This window comes from Paramisgurnus dabryanus, chromosome 22 (genome assembly GCF_030506205.2).
Source record: "Paramisgurnus dabryanus chromosome 22, PD_genome_1.1, whole genome shotgun sequence".
In the NCBI taxonomy this organism is placed as follows: domain Eukaryota; kingdom Metazoa; phylum Chordata; class Actinopteri; order Cypriniformes; family Cobitidae; genus Paramisgurnus; species Paramisgurnus dabryanus.
The window spans coordinates 19988205-20009879 of record NC_133358.1 but is presented as its reverse complement, the minus strand read 5'-3'; the positions used below and the strand labels follow the sequence as shown (position 1 = coordinate 20009879).

Genomic DNA, 21675 nt, shown 5'->3' with positions numbered 1-21675 from the left:
GGTTAAACCGTTCTCAGATTCCAAAGGGAAGTAACAAACAACAAAACATGCTAATATACACTCGTATCATAATGCAAAACTACAAAAAAAAAAACCAATGCAAATTTTTATCTTCTGATCAAATTTCGAAATGATCCGTCATGGACATGTTTTTTTTTTATGAATTATTCATGCCTAGCAGGGCTCGCAAAATTTCAAAATCCCTGGTAGCCCTTCGGGCAGGCACTCTTCAGTTTTTGGTAGCCCGAAATGAATGCAAGTAGCCCGAATAAAAAATACATTACTTTTCATTACATTTTAAAGCTTGCTGCAAGATATTTAATTTTCTTGCGTGAGGATAGTAATGACTAACAGGAAGATTTGCCCAAGTTGGAGGATTTGCCCAACAAATCAGTGACAAATCAGTACGTATTGCTTCCTGTACTGCGGCTTCGCGCAATCGCGAAAGTGAAAGTAAAACTCGAGCGCGCGCACAAACGCAATTTAAATAACCAATGCCTGAATTTCATACACCATTATTACCCATCCAAATCTGTGAGAGAATGCATAAGCATTTAAATATATTTTTTCCTCCCTATAAGTCAAGATAGCCCGACGGGCAGGGCGGGGATGCATTTTGATAGCCCGACTGCAAAGCACAATAGCCCCGGGACGTCGGCTAGCGATTTTGCGAGCCCTGCCTAGGGATGGCACGGTTACCGGTGTCATGATTAACCACAATAAAATGTCCTGACGGTTAGTATTATCGTTTAAAATGTAATTATCATTACAACCGTGTTTGATTACCGTGATTTTGAAAACTCGCGGTAAATCCTGTACAGCCAGAATCAGTTTGACGCAGCCGCGCACATGCAACATAGTTTTTTGCACAAGAAGGCATTAAAGGGATAATGTATTCATTCACGATAAACTTATTAGACAGATTTATTTATTTTTTACCACAGAAAATAATTTCAGGGACATGAAATATTAAATTGTGATTTTCAAAAATAAAACTTGTTCAGACAAAACCATGATAATATTGATAACCATGATAACTTTGGTCACTATAATCATGATATGAAATTTTCATACCGTCCCATCCCTAATGCATACATATGCAAAAAAAAAAAAAAACATAATAAAATGAAACTTTTTCAGAATGTAAATTAAATTATTTTGATTTTGTCATTCAAATTTATTACACTTTGCTCTGGAATGGTTGATTCTGATTGTCCAGTCCCGACATTCCGAGGTTTGTTTTTCCCTGAAAATATGCATAAAAATAACAACATATAGTACATGAGATTCATTTACGATTTTTTCAACCAAATGCATGTTCATCTTGTTTAGACTTTGAATTAGTTTGAATTAGGGATGCACCGATAGGATTTTTTTGGGCCGATACCGATTTAAACAGACAACTTCTGGCCGATACCGATGCCGATACCGATATTAAACACTTGTATAAAATCCTATACAGTTGGTCTATTAGCTAGTTTATTTCTGAATCAAATTATTTTTACCGAACATGGATCGGATCTAATTAACATTCAACGGACCAACATAATAAGAGAGGCACAAATTAAGCTAAAACAAATATAATAAGACAGCATGACAACCTTCAAAGGTGGTTTTTGCTATTCAGCATTTATTTTATTAACAACATTAACTCATTTTTTTTTTTTTTACATATAATGGATTTCTTTATGCAGTTAATTAATAAACAATCGGTATCGGCCTTTCTCGAGATATTGCCGATATGCCGATGGTTTCAAATTTATCAAAAATCGGCCGATAAATATCGGCGGCCGATACTTCTGTGCATCACTAGTTTGAATGCATCTTAGCTTAAAGTGCCAGGAAAGGCTTTTTCCTTACTGAAGGTTTGCATTTCTTACAAATGAGCTTGTACAATACATTTTGGGCCCTATTTTAACGATCTAAGCGCATTGTCTAAAGCGCACAGCGCAACATCTAAATGGGCGTGTCCGAATCCACTTTTGCTAATTTAACGACGGGAAAAATGGATTTTGCGCCGAGCGCATGGTCGAAAAGGGTAGGTCCTATTGTAATGGGAGTATTTTGGGCGTAACGTGCAGTAAACCAATGAGAGTCACAGCTCTCATCCCCTTTAAAAGCAAGTTGCGCTGGCGCTATGTCTAATCCCTATTTAGATGACGGACTTTGTAAACTGAAAAACTAAGCGGAGGAAGAAGATCCCCAGTTTAAGATTAATGTTAAATAATTGTGTTGTTTTTCCACTTGTATTGAAATTGTTATTTTTTTATTAAAACCTTTAAAACCCGTTTTCTTTTAGTCATGGAAGTAAAAAGCAGGCTTGTAATTGCTTTAAATGTATGGCTATCCAATATCATCAAAACATAATTTACAAGTATGTAAGATAAGGTTTGTACTCTAAAAATACTTTATTTGTAACAAACAGGAGATAAAGAATTTACAAACGGCTCTTCTCACGTTTCAGCACTTTGGACAGCGGTTTTTTAGCAAAGAGTTTTTTTAAGCGTGACTTAAAAATGTTTCTCATCTCACCATATCCACAGGTACAGAGTAATCATATACAATAAATCCGTGAGGTAGCATTAAAAAAAAAACATTTAAAAACAGACGCATTTGTTTAAAGCAAAGCATTTATTTACTTAGCAGGCTGCAGGTGAAGCAGCTCTTTGCGCCTTCTAACGTCTCATAATCTGTCCTCATTTATGTCCAAGAGATTCAATAATAATCTTTTACATTCAATCCTTTAATCTTTCATATTTAAAAGCATTTTTGTGCTGCTGCGCATTATGTACCTTGTGATAAGCAAACCCGCGTTGTCCTCCCGTGTTTAGGCGCATTTTACTAATGCGCTCTTTAAATAACATAAAACACATTGCGCCATTGACTTTAGACTTTAGACCAGGTTTTTGTTGGTCAATGGCGTAGTCTATTTTAGTTGCCTCAAAATAGCAACGCGCCAACAATGCGCCTGAACACACCTCGTTTTCAGACCAGAACGCCCATGGGCGCAAAAGGGGGCGCAAATGCAATTGCTATTTAAACAACGCGGCGCTAAACGTGAAAATTAGGGTGGAAACTAGCGAAAGACACTTGCGTCGCGCATTGCGCTGCATTGCGCCGGGTGTAAGATAGAGCCCTTTGTGTCCATATATTTACTCATGTGGCAAATAGCCAGCAAATTACCAGCCAGTTGTAATTGCACATAAATCCCTTCAGGGTGATATAAGACCCCTCTGCTTTACGTTGGGGTCCTGATTACCCTTTTGGGATTTATTTTGCGATAACAAATGGCTGGCTTTATATTATTCCTTACTTTAAAAAACTGAACTTGCATTTTCCCAAGTCTCACACTGTGTGTTACAAATCCACACACATTTGCTCCAGTATAAGCTTTATAAACTCATTAAAATAGTCATTAGTTAGGTTAACTTGTTTGACACACTGACAACGTCGTTCTCTGGCAGCCGCTGAATCACTAAGACAGGAAGGAGGAGAGTAGCATGTGCCTTGCCAGACACAGAGAACCATAGCCAAAATGAGATGCTTATCTGTGCACGCTGAGGAAGGAAAGTCCTCTTGATCCTTACATCCTCTTTTCTCTCCAGTCTTCCGCTATGATTTTTGTCCATCTCTATCATATTCATCAGCCAATGTAAACAGAGCCATCTCTCACAGCTCAAAGTAAAGATCTCTCTAGCCAGCTTCATCAATATTAATTCTTACTGTGAAACAGAATACTTTTCACAAATCATTTGAAAGGTTGACTGGTCACCTCTCATTTAGCCATGAATAATGTCCCAGCTGTTCCCAGTTGTTCCCAGAATGCTCTTCACATGAGAACCAATCAACAGCCAGTAAAATATGGAGCCTGATTTAGCCAACAGGACGGACATTCATCGGCACAAATTGTTTGTTAAAGTTTGTGGAGCTTCCCAGATAAGAGTTTTCAAATGTAGGAGATATGAGGACATGTGTGTGCGTGTCTGTGTGTGTGCCAGTAGTTGGCCAGAATTCATAGTGAGCTGAACTTTCGAGAAGCAGAGGAAAACATGCTTCCTGCTACCTCCAGCTCTGTTCTTTTCCTCGCTTTCCTCTCAGGAAGCCTGCTGTTGAAACAGTGGTCCGCTCTGGTTAATTGAGCCAAACACAAACTTATACACTACGTTATCAATCTCTTCATGTTGCCATGCATGAACAATAGACACACACTTAAAGCAGACATTGTTGAGATCTATTGAAGCTATTGAAGAGACATTGTAAGAGATTACTGGGACAAATGACAAACTAAAAAGTAGAGATCTCATTTGTGACTTTACTTTTTGTGAGATTTGTGATATGTTTGTATAGAAATTACCTGTACTATCAGTATATTTGTGATTGAAACACTTACATATAGGCCTGTAATAAGGATAAGCATATGAAGAAATTGGTTCCAAAATGCAATAAATTAATTTTGACAAATTTTGGTAAAAAACATGTTTTCTATACCAAGAAAGTGACAAGATGAAAACCACTATTTCTGTTACAAACTTTCACATAGCATCTTTAGGTTATAATAACATTAAAATTCAAATCCATGATTTGATTTTCAAAGATTTTTTATAAAAACTGATTATTTTTTTCCGCAAAATGTAATAAATCAAAAAGTTTTTTTCAAAATGCTATAAATCTATTGATATATAAATGTGCATTGATCTTTGCCATGGTATATTTATTTATTTGACTAGTGGTATACACCGATTAAAAAAATTAACTTAAATGGCAGTAATAAAAACACTTACTTTGTCATATTAAGAACACTGTCATTGTGGCTGTCATCCTCTGGACGTCGTCGCTGAACTTTTTTGACAGCGATCAGCTGTAAAATGTTTTGGTCCTGCTCGATTTTCATTGACTGAGTAAAATAATGGAAAGTTTTTTATAAGATCCCCTGGGATCAATGTGTTGGCATGACAGAAACTTCATGCTGTCGTGTAAGAACAAGCAACAGCCGGCATTTTTCCATCGCCTGAGTGCCCGAGTGACTTACGTTTCCTCCCCGCCACAGAAAACTACCACAGGTTTATCAATGCCATCAAAAGTATTATTTTGTTGTAATTTGTTTGTTGATCATGAAGTACAAAGTAGATGAAGAAAACTTTGATTCTGTGTGTATTCAAAGCGCCGCCATTATTGTTTACAATGCGTGGAATGGTGCGCTGTGATTTGTTGAGTGGATTTATTGCATTCTGCAGAGAAGGAGGAGTGGCGTTTATTGCATTTTCGGAAAAAAGGTAGAAAAGATGACAGAATAACACAGCGGATATCAGATTTTTCGTAAAATTAAGAATTTTCTTTTTAATACTGACCTAATAAAATACTGATTTTGGCGGTAACTCTTTTTTTAAGGTGTTTATTGCGTTTTGGAACCAAATCTTATATATATATATATATATCACCCCTTTATAAAAAAAGGAATGAAGAAAGCCTTGTTCATTGTAATATAAACTGCAGATTCCCAATGTGTCTTGGTTTGATTAGATTATGTGGTGTTTTTTTTCTGTTAGGATCATCCCGTTTCAGAGACCACTGAAGTTCAAAGATCTCCTTCAGAAGGTGACGGAGGCTTTTGGACAGCAAATGGACCTCTACTACTCTGATAAAGAGGTAGCACATTGTTCCTGGTAACATAATTAGCTTTTGGTAACTTTTCCTTTGTAGTTAATCGCTTTGGGTAAAAGGTTGTAAAAATGTAAGCTTTGCAGCCAAGCACTGGGTCAATTTTAACCCAGCAGTGTGTTCTGTCCAATATTTACCCAGCATGGGTTAAAAATAACCCAGGCATTTTTAGACAGCACCAGTTAGTCAGTAAATAACGCTTGCATTTTTTTGTAAAATGATTGTTAAATTACTTAGCAATTAGCAATTGAATTGAGGTTGAAAAATGATAAATTACGTAAAGTTTCAGTATGGACTTTAAATAATCATGTTGGCTAATGTTCCCATTTTGTCACCTTTGTTCCGATTGTTGTCATCATTACAAAAAACCCCTATTGGTTTACCACAGTCTACCACAAGAATAGTTTTGCTATGCGAACGGAAGGAAATTCATTTTAAGGATCTGTAAATGTAAAACATCTCGTTTTTAACCATGTAAATATACAACGTTTACAATGCCCTTCTGCTCCCAGATGTTGGCGGCTTTAAAGTGTCAGGAGGATTTGGACCGAGCACTTCAGGCTTTAAGCTCCAGCTCTGGAATGAACAACCTGCTGAGAGTGATTCTGAAAACACCTCCCAACAACCACGTGAGTCCAAGCCAAAACAAAGACAAGCCACCCAAGCTAAACTCAAACCTGAGCCAAAACCAAAACTAAAGAGACGCACTGAAAACTTGACCTGGACTTGAAATAGTTCTTAAACCACAAGTTCCCTTTACTCACATCCTGTTTGTTGTTAAACCCCAGTAGCTTCAATTGAAAACCTATAACCCTTTTAGGAAAAGAATTAGCAGCTGTCAACTTTGGGCCAAATATTACAAGTATTGTAACCAAACACACATGTTTCCACATGTAGTCCAACTCATGTATCTTCACCTCCCCTTTCCCACAGTTCCTTCAGGTGAGCGGCCAAGACAAGCAGAGCGAGATGAGGGCGTCCAGGTCGCTTGGAGATCTTAAAGCCTCCGTTCTCAAAGGCTCTGAGCGAGTGCGCAAACACTCTACAGGTGCGTCACGCAGGCTCGCACGCACACACCCCTTCACGTTCAAAACGACATCACACAATGGGCTTATCATCGGCTTTGTTTGCACTAGCCCCATTAGGACTGGGGAATGGCATCAAAGAACGCAGTGATGTCAGCGCTGTTATAGAAATGCTTGACGAATCATCTTTACATGATCCTGTCATTTACATGCATTTATTTAGCAGACGCTTTATCCAAAGTGACTTAAAAATGAACATTTAACATTTCTATTTAACATCCTTCCTTTTTTGTCCTTTGCCAATCACATGCCTAAAGAGTAGACAAGTTGAGCTACAGCATGTCCCCTAATAAGGCCATAATATTTATTTTGGGGAAGTCCCCCACCTTAGAGGCCACATCGCTTATCACCTTTTTCACCCCTGACCCGTTTTCATGCCTGAATTTAAATTTTATGAATGACGAAGTGGCACCCAATGACATGTTTGTCATATTTAGAGTCATGTGTGGTTGCATTTGAAATGGCACAGTGATGTCACTGACTCGTAAATTGACTAGTGGAACTAGTTTGGAGATTAATAAGTCTAGTGTTTTAAAGCTTTGGCTCAGTCAGCTGTGAAGTGTGTATGCATCTCTTTTAACATGCACTTCCTCACTTATGACAAAAAACTGTTTGTATATTTTTTATGAGATTTATTTTAACCCTTGAAATCAGATTCAGCATGAAAGCGGCGTGTAAAATGCATATTTTCTCACGTACGGAGAAACAAAAACAAAATTTCATTAGATGTGGGTCTGATTATTATTATTTTTTAAGTAGCCACTAAGCTGCATACTGTACACGCAACAAACATATCACAGATAGTGCGAAACATTTCCACTTGATAGACCTCACATCACACATGATCTTTCTCACGTCTTGATTATTCGCATCACGTCACTTTCGCACCTCAGAACAGGAGAGAAATAGAGGGAGTTCGCTCACTACAAGTTTTTGCTGAATGATGGAGGATGAAGAATGCATTTTGCAGATTTCAATATATGTTAGCATTTGTCTTTAGAATAGGCTGAAATATTGGTATCAATGTTTTTCTTTTTCACTACTTAAAGGATTAGTCCATTTTCTTAAAAAAAATCTAGATAATTTACTCACCACCATGTCATCCAAAATGTTGATGTCTTTCTTTGTTCAGTCGAGAAGAAATTATGTTTTTTGAGGAGAACATTCCAGGATTTTTCTCATTTTAATGGACTTTAATGGACCCCAACATGTAACAGTGTTAATGCAGTTTAAAATTGCAGTTTCAAAGGAATCTAAATGATCCCAAACGAGGCATAAGGGTCTTATCTAGCGAAACTATTGTCATTTTTGACAAGAAAAATAAAAAATATGCACTTTTAAACCACAACTTCTCATCTATCTCCGGTCCTGTGACACTCCAGCGCGACCTCACGTAATTGCGTAGTGAAGTAGAAAGGTCACGTGTTACATATATGAAACTCACCATTTTAAACAATAAACTGACACAAAGACATTAATTAGTATCATTCCACATACAACAACGTCAGAACGGTCCTCTTTCTCCACACTTGTAAACACTGGGGCGGAGTTTCGCATACATCATCCGTGACCTCTTGATGTGATGACGTATCACGTAAGGTCGCATTGGCGCATCCCAGGACTGGAGATAGACGAGAAGTTGTGGTTTAAAATAGCTTTTTTTGTCAAAAATGACAATCGTTTCGCTAGATAAGATCGTTTAGAGTCGTTTGAAACTGCAATATTAAACTGCATTAAAACTGTTACGTGTTGGGGTCCATTAAAGCCCATTAAAATGAGAAAATCCTGGAATGTTTTCCTCAAAAAACATAATTTCTTTTCGACTGAACAAAGAAAGACATCAACATTTTGGATGACATGGTGGTGAGTAAATCCTTTAAAGCTTTATGTTCACAAAACACATTTTTTACAGTAGACATTAGTGATGTACTGCATCCATCCACAAATTGTCTAAAAAATTGTTTATTAAAATACAATCAGCATTATCTACACATTATCGTGTGATGCCATATGGCATCGTGTTAAGTTAAAAATAGTTAAAGTCTAAAGACCCCAGGGTGCCGTTCCATTTAGTTGTGCTTAGTCTTAATGTTTAAATGGGAGAACATGTCCCTCCTGTTTGTGTGAACACCCTCTTATCTGTCCTGAATGTTGAGCGCTATTGCTGGCGGGAAGTTAAAGTCACCCTGTACTGTGTTGACATACAGGGCCGAGGTGCTGTCTGTCAGAACTCAATGTACAGACAACAATGATGGCATAACCAATCCCAAAATCAAAAACAAGGGCCTTTTTGGCACATATTCATATTAGTTTTCACTGGATTTTGAACAGAGTGAAAAATATGTTTCAAATGCAAGTCACGCATTTGTGTACTTTTAGAGGAATGGCTTGTTTCATTCAAAAGGCCTAAAGATGGGCAAAAAGCTTGACCAGTTTTTCGACTGCATTTAGTAAACCTTAAAGGGATAGAAATGAAAATTCTGTATTCTGTTTTATTCTGTTAAACACAACAGAAGATATTTTGAGAAACGATGGTAAGCATACAGTTGATGGTACCCATTGACATCCATAGTATTTCCATATTAAGTCAATGGGTACCATCAACTGTGTGCTTGCTTACCATCATTTATCAAAATATCTTCTGTTGTGTTTAACAGAATAAAAACTCATACTCAACTTGGGGGTGAGTAACTGATGACAGAATTTTTATTTTGGGGGATCCCTTTAAGTAAATACTGTAAATAGTCCTGAGAGAAAAACTAAAGTGCCATTACCTAACATACTAAAAACCCCACTAACACAAAACACACATCTTGCTTTATTCCCTCAGACTTTGATTCTACTTACAAATTCATGTCACATCTTAGTGCATTTCTCTCTACAAGCCGTCCTAAATTTTTACATTCCCCGCACATTTTCTTCTCCATCCACCCGGTCTTGACGCACTTCCTTTTAATACGTAAGGTGTGTAATTCCTGCAGCATGGGTTGGGTGGATATAACAGCGTTGGCTCAAATAATGACATACATGTGTGGCGGGACTATCTGCTTTATTGATTAATGCCAGATGGAGAGTGTTTAATAATTTTTGGTCGTTTTTGCTGTGTCTTTCTCTCTTTTCCTTTTTTATTCTTCAATTATCTTATATTCTTCTTTTTGTCAGACAACTCATTTTCTCTTTTCATTCACACTCCTTGTATACATTAGCTGCCTCTGTGTTTCTGTTTCTTTTCTGGGATCTTTTCCTGGACCCTGTTATCAGTTTGCTCATGGAAGAATTACTATTCCATGCTGATTTTTTTTTGCATCAGACTGAGTGATGTGTCAAGCAAACGTTTCCCTGTCTGCCTGCAGGCTCCCTGAACACGGGCCGCACCTCCCCTCCTCCCGGCAGCGTACCAGAAGAACAGCAGCAGATCGCACGGCAGGGATCCTACACCAGCATCCACAGCGAGGGAGAGTTTATCCCAGAAACACTCGACTCAAATGTAAGATCGGCTGTCTGTATTAAATTCAGTGTCTTCAGTTATACTCAGGCTTGTATATTTGCACACTGTTAAATTTTGAGTTTTACACCCTTATTAAGGACTACTTTTGGATTGTGCATTTAAGCTATACACACACAGTATGTGTGTTTAATGTGGATTGACCATGGGTTTACAATGCACGGTCTGAAATCTTCAAACATGATATCCATGGAAACCTCACATGCAGGTTTCCCACAGGTCCCTGAAATCCTTAAAGTTTGTGAATCTGGGTGAAAAGGCCCTGGGAAGTTTTTGAAAATATACATACAAAGATATTGGTCATTGAAAGTGCTTAAATCTATTTTATGCACAAAGTTTTCTGGAAAAAAATCCATATTATTCCCTGTGTAGTGTAGGATAATATCATAAAAATGATTTTTAAGCACACGTGCTAAACTTTTCAATTTAATGCTTATATCTTCTGTATGCGAATGTTGATTCATACCAAAATGCTTTTTGCAGTTGTGTTTGACACATGAAAACGTCTCGGGTCACGTATGTAACTGTTGTTCCCTGAGAAGGGAATGAGACGCTGCGTCTCCCTTGCCATACTTCCTGCATCCTTGTAACTCCGTCTTTGGCAATATTTCAGATAGCGCTATACTTCCTGGCTCCCGCGTCACCCTGTCCTTGTCGTTAAGCTTCACCATTGGTTGAATTTGATATACACATTCAGGCACACTTAACCCTGCAGGCGTCCCCAAAGCGTCACCGCAGTGACGCAGCGCGAGTTCCCTCGAACGGGAAATGTAACAATGTATCTTAAAAGGTAACACGATGTAACCTTGCTATCACTTGAAACGTGTTCACATTTAGTACTTGAATTTGAGGGTATTGGACCTGGAAAGTCCTTGAAAGGTCCTTGAATTTGAAGTTAACTGAGGTGTGGGAACCCTGTAATATGGTAAAATATAAGATATCCCAGGGATTGGGATTGCCCACGGTGAATCATGACCCTGTGTTTACAATTTCAAAACTTAACACGATAAAAGCCTTTAAAAATGTTATGGTCTTGTGTTGCTATCTACAGTGATTTCTATAAAATTCACTGTCCTGTGTAATAAGTGCTTTATAACAGTCCAGAGAAGGCAAAGTTTGAACATATTATGGGTATTTGCTAATGGAAAATCTTACGTCATCCTTGCAGAGGGCTAAGGTTCAGATGCACAAAGCGCAAAGAAATGCAATGCAGTGAGGTGATGTCATTTATTTTTTCGTTTGTAGATGTTGGAGCCGTTTGGGAGTGCTGATGGGTCACTTTCCAGCAGCTGTCAATCACTGGACCAAGCATTGGACAGGTGGGAAAACCATAAACTTGTGTGTTTGTTAGAGATAAGAGAAAAAGCATGTTGGAAAGTGTGGAAAAGCGTGAGCCGACTGTTACTCTTTAAGTCTTTATTTGTGCATTACAACATGCATTCACCATTATTAAGCGTTTTGTAATGATTATAAATAGCGATGATGTTTGATAAAAGTACCAGCAGCACAAGAGAGGAAATGGTATCAGTTCACCATACAAGCCAACCAGGAAGCCCCTGATGTCACCATGGCGACAGCTTGCTTATCTGGACGCCTGGATTCCTGTGCTATCGCTGGCCGCCTCTGCTCTTCTCTGTTCAGAGACCGAGATGGAGAGAGCAGCTTGATCTCCCCGATCTATTTCGTTATCTGTCGCCCATGCAGTATTGTTAGAAAAAGAGTCGGTCAATAATGCAGCATGGAAAGAATGAGAAAACAAATACAATAAAAGACAGAGAGAGCGAGGGAGAGGGAACGAAAAAGGGAAAGCAAGCTACCTGCACGAGTCTTATCTGGCTTTTAGCCCTCAGAACAATGACAGGAAACAAGTGCATGGAAATTTCCCCCCTCTTTGCGGGTGTGTGTGTGCCCGTTATCCGGGGTCTCGACGAACCCCCGCTTAGTGCTGACGTCACCGCCGGAGAGAAATAACAGGGTCGGGGCAATAACAATCACTCCTGCACGGCAGTTGCTCTTTCGGTGTACATAATCTTATTATCTACCATAGAGATGAGCAAGGCTGTTTACTGCATAAAATCAGCATTAAAATCTACAGTTTATTTAATGTTTGTTCTTGGTTTTTATGTGAATGATTTATTAGTGAGAATAGAATAGATTTGACTGACACTTAAGGCTCCACCAGACGGGACGAATTTAAAATCGTCGGCCGATTTTCCAACTCTGAGAGACCCCACACACGGCGATAAAACATCGCGGGTCTAACAGTTTTGGTCGTACAGTTAGTGGTGCGCCGCCACATGGCAAAATCAACACATCACACACGAACCGATTTGACTCCCGAGCAGTCCCAGGTCAGACAGGAAATCTCGCAAAATCTCTCGAGATCAAACGTGATTTCAGAGTAAACAATCATGGCGGACGAAGAGGATGCTGTGGCGATAGTTTGCAGTTTGTTTTTATCCGAAAAAAAACGTTCTCAAAAGAAAAGGCGATGGTCAAAGAAGTGGAGACAAGACAACGCGAGCATGGACCATACTTGCTACATCATGATATGGAGGTGAGTTGTTGTGACCCGTGATTTTGTTTACATGACACCGGTACATCCTCGCTTCCTCGTCACCTCGCTTTCTGATTGGCTACACGTCACAGTCCACAGGCTGCATGCTCGTTTGTCCCCGGGAGACACCACACACGAGAAGAAATCGGGCCAAAAAAATCCAACATGTTGGATATCCCCGATTTGAGATCGGAGCGGTCCCGAGGTGCTTCCGAGTAGACGAGAGCAGTCTAAACACACCACACACGGCAAGAATATCTGATCAGTTTATTTTACGATTATCGGAGCATCCTTAAGATTGTCGGAAGGGGTGAATCGGGGCTAAAATCGGCCTAATTATCCTGCCGTGTGAACCAGGCATTAATGTATCCATTGTCATTTTCAAAAGTTTACAAAAGCCAAAAGACGTTAATGTCTGCGGTCAGGTATCAGGTAAAGACAATCTGTCTCCATCCTCGACATAAGGACAGGTGGCAGACGGCCCTGCTGTCCGTTAAGAGTCTGTTGGCACATTGGGGACTATAAGATGTTGGAATGTAGGCCAAGCAGATAGTACAGCCCGACCTCGCCACTGCACACAAGGGAATAACAAGCAAAAATAACCCATCGTCTTCTCTCTTTTCCACAGCCCGCCGTTTTCTCAAAACAACCGGGACAACAATTACCTGAACCTCAACTATGAATACAAAGGTGAGATTGAAATGTGCAAGTGAATATGGATCTCTGTCAAAGCTGGAGGGACGTTTTATGGTCTTTGTTCCACTAATAGAGTCGGTATTTGAGCCAGTTCAGGAACAAAGTGAGGGCTTCAGTTGTGTTGTGGACTGTGGTTTAATGGGAAATCACAACACAACAAGGTTATAAAATTGCAGCCCTGTTGATTGCAGTATAGAAGCTGCATTAACCCCTTTCACACAGTCTTTACTGGTAAATTGCAGTTAACATATCATGTGTGAACAAAACCTTTCTGTTAAATCAGTGCTGCCATTTGGTTGAAAAATTACTAGTTTGTGTGAATGAAGAATTAGGATTACCAGCATTTAGAACGGACAACGTCAGAACGCGCTGACAGTTTCGGGCCAATCATAACGTTTTGAAACAGATGACGTGTTTACCCCCGCACTATTTATGGACGTTTCCGCACGCTGCTTAAAGTTGAGCACACCATAGCATCCACATTTTTCACCATCTATTTGCAGAATTGCCCAAGACCTTAGCACACCCTCTGTTAAGAATAATGTGTAAACATTACTGCTGTTCAAGATGCAGGTTGCGACTCTTAGGGGTTGTGCACACCAAAACTTTTAAACGCAACTGAAAACACCTGGAGGACCGCGAATTCCAGCTGTTTTTCAGCTGAGCGCCAGCTTTCTTCAGCCGATGGCTTTGGTAGCTGTGATGCTTGATCTTTGAGCCGGTTGGTTGTTGTGATACTTGTCCCGCCCCTCCTCCAATGTGATTGGACGGGAGTGTGAGAACTGACATTGACGAGCTTAGCTTTTCACCCATAGAGGCTGTTTACACTTGGCATTAACATGCGTTTTCGTCGATCGGATCACAAGTGGACGACGTTGATGCCAGGTCTAAACGGTGTACAAAACTTTTTGAACGCATCCACTTTCTCCCACTTTCAACCACATTCAGGGGTAGTGGAAACCCCTTTCGATCGGATTGCTTTTGTAGTGGTAACGCCCACATGTGGTTGAATGTTTTCGGACAGCCACACCTGTGCCGGCCGCCTTCTCTCCGCCCATTTTTCTAATCTGAGGTACTGAACACAATGTTTTACTTCTTTTCTGTTTCTGGCGTGAACACACGGTGAACAGCGTTATTTTTAGCATTTCATTGATAAAACTTAAGCGGATGATCTCCGTAGTTTCGTTTTGCAAGCGTGTGAAAGTTGCGTAATCCTATTTCATCAATTGCGCTGAAAATTCAGAGAAAGCTCTTACATACACACGTACAAAACACTGTGCAGCATGTTTACTTACTACACAAGCAGTGGACTCCAACATAATATTAGTTCGCGTCCATATAAACTCATCATTACTCCCGTTCGCGTTTGAATGACAGCAGAGAGACTCGCCCACCGTCTCACAGACCACCCCCTCACAGTATTCAGGACAAAAGCGGTCGGAAGTGGACTAAAGAGACGGATTTAAATACCAGGTGTAAACGTGATGTGTCTCTCTCGTCCACTTGTGATCCGATCGATGAAAACACATCTTAATACCAAGTGTAAACTGCCCCATAGTTTAATGTCTTTGAACTCTCTACGCTGAGATCAGAGCGCAGAAACAACGCCGAGCGTTGGTTTTCAGCGCGGAAATTACCCGCTAGCTGCTGGCTTATTTAAAAAACACAGAGCTTCCATTTTGTAAAAGCTTTGGTGTGCACGCCTCCTTACCCAGTTTTGGTCACAAGCAACTGCGCGACTGTGGATATGAAGTCATAACCCACCATTGTTTATAAATACAACACTGAGCTCAGCAGTTTTAAAGTAACTTCCGCTTTCTCACCGAGTTTACCGCTGTCTTGGTATTGATGTGTGAATATCTTACTTGTAAAATGACAGAACATCACTGCATGTGTGAAGAGTACATTTTTGTGTTTACTGGTTAATTATTCTGGTAAATTCATGGTAATTTACTAGGGCTGGGCAAAAAAAAAAGATTTATAATTTTTTGAAACGTGGTCGATTCAAAATCCATTCTCAAAGAGCAGAATTTATTTTTTTTCTTTCATATTTATTTCCGCAAACATTGAAAATAAGATTAACGTCTATCTAAATACTAGTCTTCTTCACTAGATGTCACCCTCTTTTTTGCCTTGCGCGATGTTACCAAGGAGCGAGAGGCGAGCCTGTCATTCATTTTTTCAGTGCTTAAAATAGTGTTTCAGTTGCTTCATCGACGTTGATGCCACATTCACATAAAAAGTCAGAGGTATGGAAACATTTTAGATTTCGCAAGCAGGACGACGACGATAGTGTTGTGGCTTTTAATTTCTTTTTATTAATTACCCACTTGTAAATTGCTGTTCACTATTCTTTTTTATTAATATAGTATTTGTATTAAATCTATATTCATTGAGTTGAACCGAGAATTAAGTATAAAAACCGACCCGAGAACCGTAATTGAGAATCGTAATCGAATCAAAATGACAGCTTGTGAATCGAAATCGAATCGATCTGGAACATCTGAATCGATACCCAGCCCTATAATTTACCGAGATTACTGTGTGAATGAGGCTAATGAGTCTTTGTTCCAACGTCTAATAACCTACCTTGGTGAATGTTGTTGTCTACATGAGCTGCTGCCTACTAAGGTAGCATTGTAACTGGAGTGACAGATTTGGGATGCACTACATAGGCAGCAACTAAAAAGGCTGCCTTCGAAATCGCATACATTGACAGTACACACTGAATAAGATGAAGTCCCTACTGTTTTATTGTTAAAAAAGTTTGTTTTATATAGTATGTGTGGGTGCAGCCATGTTTTCATTGTCACATAACCCGTATGTTCTTTGACCTATGACCTGGTAACATACTTAGGCGTTGTTGAACAAGTACATTAATCATAAATTAAAATGAAATTATGTTTATGTGCAAAAATTGGGTCCCCAGTGCTACTATCAACCTAGAAAACATGAAAAATAACAACCCAGCAACTTAGTTGAAATTTGGCTCCCCTTGTGATGTCAGAAGGGGATCTTATTATAATAATACTACCCCTTAATCTGCACTATCCAATCACGTCACTGCCATTTAGTGCAGATAAAGAGAGAGAGAAAATAATTGACAGCACAGCTGTCACTATGGCTATACCACTAGTATCTCAAAGGTACATATTGATACCAAATGCATACATAGGACCTAGGGTCCTATAACTGCCCTAGTGACACAACTGGGGTACGTATTTTGAAAATGTGAACCCGCTTGGTTCATAGTTTTTTTCTGTTTATTCACTTTTGAATTTGGCGGCTGTTAGCTTGCGTAGTCTCCTGGGATAGAAAAGTTTCCATCCAATGCTGAGAAATCTCAGCTAAAGCATTAGACAATCTAAGCACTACTGTTTTTTATTGCATACTGAGGTTTCAGACATACTATTGGTTATGCATACTGATTTTTGCCTATGGCAAAACTGTATAGTATAGAAATACTTGATTTCGATGCAGCCATGGATAAAAAAATGTGCTGTGCGTTTTTTTTTTTTTTAACTACAGAATTATATTGCTGTGTATACTTCAATAGTTCACTTAAATAGCTATAGGCATTTCTCTAGGTTTAGGAACAGAGCTATAGATACGTACAGACGGAGAGAGTGAGCGTGCGGGCGAGCCGACAGAATTATTTTTTTCTCTCTTTTCCCCTTTCATTCCTTTTCTTCTGCTGCGCTGACAGATTGAAAGTTACTGGAGTGGTTAAAGCAGGAGATTTTCTTTCATGCCTTTCCCTGGTTAGTATTCTCTGTCTCCATCTCTCGCTCTCTCCAGCTCTCACGCTCGCCCGCTTCTCCCTCTGTTGTTTTTCCTCATGAGCGGCGATCAAATAGAGCAGGTCTCCCCGATAATGAGATCGTCCCAAACAGCGAGAGACCATCCATATTCACAAACACACACACACATGCACGAAAAACACACACCCCCTAGCACATTTAATGGAAAGTTCATGTTTTATGCACATACAGGGCCGTTTATATCCCAGTCGGTTCAATAATAAAAATACCTTTGTGATATAGACAGCCTGAACACAGACACCCAGACGTACAGATTCCCAACCCATAATTCCATGGAGGACTGTTTTTACCAGGCTCTTGTGAGCAGATTTTTCCTCTTCGTTCTAAACTGGGCAAATCGCTGGGTCGCCCTGGGAGATGAGGGCTGTAAACAGCGCATGGGGAGGCTGTCCGCTTAACAGCTGCTTTCAATTGAATGCGACCTCAGAACGCTGAGTTCTTGTTAAGACAAGCAGCCCTCCGAGCGAGCAGCGTCCCCCAGTTTTGTTTACATAAAGACACTGCCTCCGTCACGACAATTCGTTCATTATCTTGAGTAACTGTAATTTTTTACTTTTTCCTTCTTTACAGTCTGTCTTGTTTTTTTATTTACTCAGAAAGCTCACAAAGAAATGTCTGGATCAAAATGATTTTGAATAAAGAAAATAAAACATTACAAGAATAACACCTCTGTAATGTTTGGTGGGATTTGCATGTGGATTGGATTTTTTACTCTATGAATGTATTTATACTTTATAATAATAATAATAATATATAATATAACAATATTTAAACTTGCACTGAAAATTGGAAGTAGCCTGCATATTATTAACCAGCTTGTATCTCACTGCTCCCCCTGCAGGACGTAATGGGAAACACGGGACCTTTCCACGGCAGTTTCACATGTCCAGTCGCAGTAAAGACTACGGTGATGGTAAGATCATTTGATTATCAGAACAATGCTTGTGAAATTCGGCCAATTACAACAAAGGGAAACAGTGACTGTGCATGTGTCATTTATTATTCTGGAGTAATTTATGATCTCCTATTCAGCTTATGTGATTTTAGACTTTAGTCATTTAGGGGTGGTTTTCCGGACAGGGATAAGTTTAAGCCAGGACTAGGCCTCAGTTTAATTAGGAAATATAACTAGTTTTAACAAACGGCAGCCTTACTAAAAACATAACTTTTTTGCATTGTGAGGCAAAACAAAGGGCACTGATGTATTTTGAGATATGTCAGTTCAAGTTGTTTTCAGGTTGGACAGCTCTTACATTTATTTTAGTCTAGGACTAGTCTAATCCCTGTCTAGGAAACCACCCCTAAATGTTAACTTGAGTTGAGTGAATAAGCATGACTGGTGCTGCTGTCAATTATTTCACTATTAGTTATTGCCAGGCCAACGAGAAATTCAAATTGTTGTAAAAAGTTTAGCCAAATATGAACATTTTGTCATCTCTTAAACCCCTAGGGGTAGTTTCCTGGACAGGGATTATACTAGTTTTAGACTAAAATAAATGTAAGAGCTGGCCAAACTGAAAACAACTTTCACTGACATGTCTTAAAATACATAAGTGCCCTTTGTTTTGCATCAAAATTCACACAAGTAATGTTTTTAGTAAGGCATGTTTGTTAAAAATAGTTATATTTCCTAATTAAACTAAGACCTAGTACTGGTTTAAAATAATCCCTGTCCGGTAAACCAACCTTTAATGTTTTGTGTTCTTTGAAACCAAAATGCAACCAAAATTCAGATATTAAACAATGTTGTTTTGGGTTTTCTGAATACAATGGAAGTGGATTGTGGCCGGCTCTTCATAAAATAATATACGATTTATGCTGTATATTCCAACGGTTAGGAAAAAACAAACTAGAATATAATCTATTATATTCTGAAATTAAAATGTTTTAACTCTTTCACCGCCAGCATTTAAAAAAAAGTTGCCAGCCAGCGCCAGCGTTTTTCATGATTTTCACCAAAGTTTAATGCCTTCCAGAAAATGTTCTTCTTTAAATATATAAACATACAATATAGCAAATGAAAGAACAGACCCTCTGCTTTCAAACAAAAAAAAACGTTTCATCCTACCTTCAGTAGTTCTTTTGTAATCAGCTTTTGAATATGGGTAGGTTTCTGCAAAAACACATATTTTGAGCAAAAAGCAGAAATAATTCCATTTTTGTGACAGACTTTTCATCCAGAGCGATCTTTAAAACAGACACGGACATGCAGCCGCTTGCCATAGCATAGGGCACTGTTCTTCACTCCCAATCCTGGAGAGCCGGTGTCCTGCAGAGTTTAGCTCCAACCTTAATCAAACACACCTACCTGTGATTTTCTAGTGATCATGAAGACATTGATTAGCTTGCAGGTGTGTTTGATTAAGGTTGGAGCTAAACTCTGCAGGACACCGGCTCTCCAGGATTGGGAGTGAAGAACACTGGCATAGGGCAATACTTCCGGGTTTAAAAAGTTGCGGAAGTGCGCCACCTGGTGGATAATAGCGGTATTGCGGAAAGACGGAAAATCTCGTCATTGGCAGGGAAGCGTTTTCTCTTAATTGACGAGATATCTCGTCAATGGCTGGGACATGAACTAACCCTTGAAGATAAATATCCAGTAGTTTGGTTAATTTGATAATTAACTATTATGTGTTTCACAACATAATGCAAGTCTGCAACAAAACTAGTTACCAAAAACATCAGTCTGGTATTTTCAAGCGTTTTCAATTCTCAGTGCGCCCAATTAGTTAATTAATACTTTGGTTAACATTTAGCAGAGGCTTTTTTTTATCCATAACAACATACAGCGCAGTAATTGTAGGGAGAGTCCCAATGGAGTTTGTTAGTGTGCAGAGCAATGCTCAGTAGCACAGTTGTGCTCTTAGACTCAAACCTGTCTTTGCATCTCAAAAACTTAAAAGTATAGTTCACCACAAAATGAACGTTTTCTCATTTACTCACCCTCATGCCATACCAGATGTATATGACTTCACTTTTCAGCTGAACAACCCACTGGAGTCACTTGGACTACTTTTATGATGGATGTATAATGATGCTTCAACATTTAGGGCGACCTATATACTGTCAAAATAATTTTTATAAATGGTCCCTAGCTCTTACTGGTGTGGGACCCTTTCAAAAAGTACACCTGAAGGGTATATATAATTACCTCAGAGGTACACTCTGTATTGGTACCAAAGATGCACATTGGCACCCAATGTATACATATCTGTACCTTAGGACCTTTTTTAAGGGTACTGCCCCCCAGTGACAGCTTATGACCATTTTTGACCACTTTTTCTGACAGTGTATAAAGTGACATCAAAAACATCAAAGTCAAAAACATCTTCACTTTCTTTAAATACTAGTTTTTTTGTAATTGTACTTTATATTAAACGTTTATCATTCTCTTAAGATGATTTTTTTTAAGTAAATTTGCTAAACTTGAAGCACATTGGTGAACTTTTATGTATTTATGTTTAGTGTACTGCATTCATTGTCATGGACACGAATGGTATTGATTTCACCAAATGATTCATTATGATGACTTACTCCTAATGCTAAAGAGACTGGCTGAAAGTAATACTAGGCTTTACTTTTGAGTTTAGCGTGTACATAGCTCAGAAAAAATGGTATTGAAAACCTGGCGTATGTGTTATTTGTATTTCCCCTGATGAGGCACACTGACTGTTGCCAAACACTGTACTGAGAGCAGTTTCCTGTCTTGTGGAAAGGTTGATAATAGGGGAAGTTAGAGAGAGAGAGGAATAGAGAAGCATGAGACGATCTGAAAATATAGAGATACATGGTTGGATGTCGATGGCTTTGAAGGTCAAACTGAATTTGTGCGTTGCACGTTAATAAAATTAGTCTTAACGCATTAATTTTCACAGCCCTGGTTTCAGTCTAAAAGCACAATGTTACTACATTACTGTGCAGACTAGCCACACTCCATTGGGGCTTTCCCTTCTATATATATACGTTTATATCAGTATGCCACTGGTCCAGCCTCTGGCCTTATCATAGAGCTATATCACACGATTACGAGAGCGAATTGCTTGAATAGCTTAAAAGGATTACTCAATTTTCTTAAAAAAAAAATCCAGATAATTTACTCACCACCACCATGTCATCCAAAATGTTGATGTCTTTCTTTGTTCAGTCGAGAAGAAATTATGTTTTTTGAGGAAAACATTCCAGGATTTTTCTCATTTTAATGGACTTTAATGGACCCCAACATTTTTAGTGCAGTTTATAATTGCAGTTTCAAAGGACTCTAAACGATCTCAAAGTAGGCATACTTTAGGCTACATTTATGTAGCGAAACGATTGTCGATTTATGGCAAGAAAAATTTAAAATATGCACTTTTA

At 38.9% G+C, this 21675-nt stretch overlaps 1 protein-coding gene across 1 annotated transcript in view; it reads left to right on the top strand.

Moving 5' to 3' along the window:
• Nucleotides 1–21675, top strand: part of map3k22 (mitogen-activated protein kinase kinase kinase 22) — a 71714-nt gene that overhangs the window by 36979 nt on the left and 13060 nt on the right. Inside the window, exons 6-12 of the mRNA XM_065258119.2 lie at nt 5547–5646; nt 6171–6287; nt 6592–6706; nt 10097–10230; nt 11494–11567; nt 13434–13495; nt 18164–18235. Coding sequence (XP_065114191.1) covers nt 5547–5646; nt 6171–6287; nt 6592–6706; nt 10097–10230; nt 11494–11567; nt 13434–13495; nt 18164–18235 — 674 coding nt within the window. The remainder of the gene's footprint in view (nt 1–5546; nt 5647–6170; nt 6288–6591; nt 6707–10096; nt 10231–11493; nt 11568–13433; nt 13496–18163; nt 18236–21675) is intronic.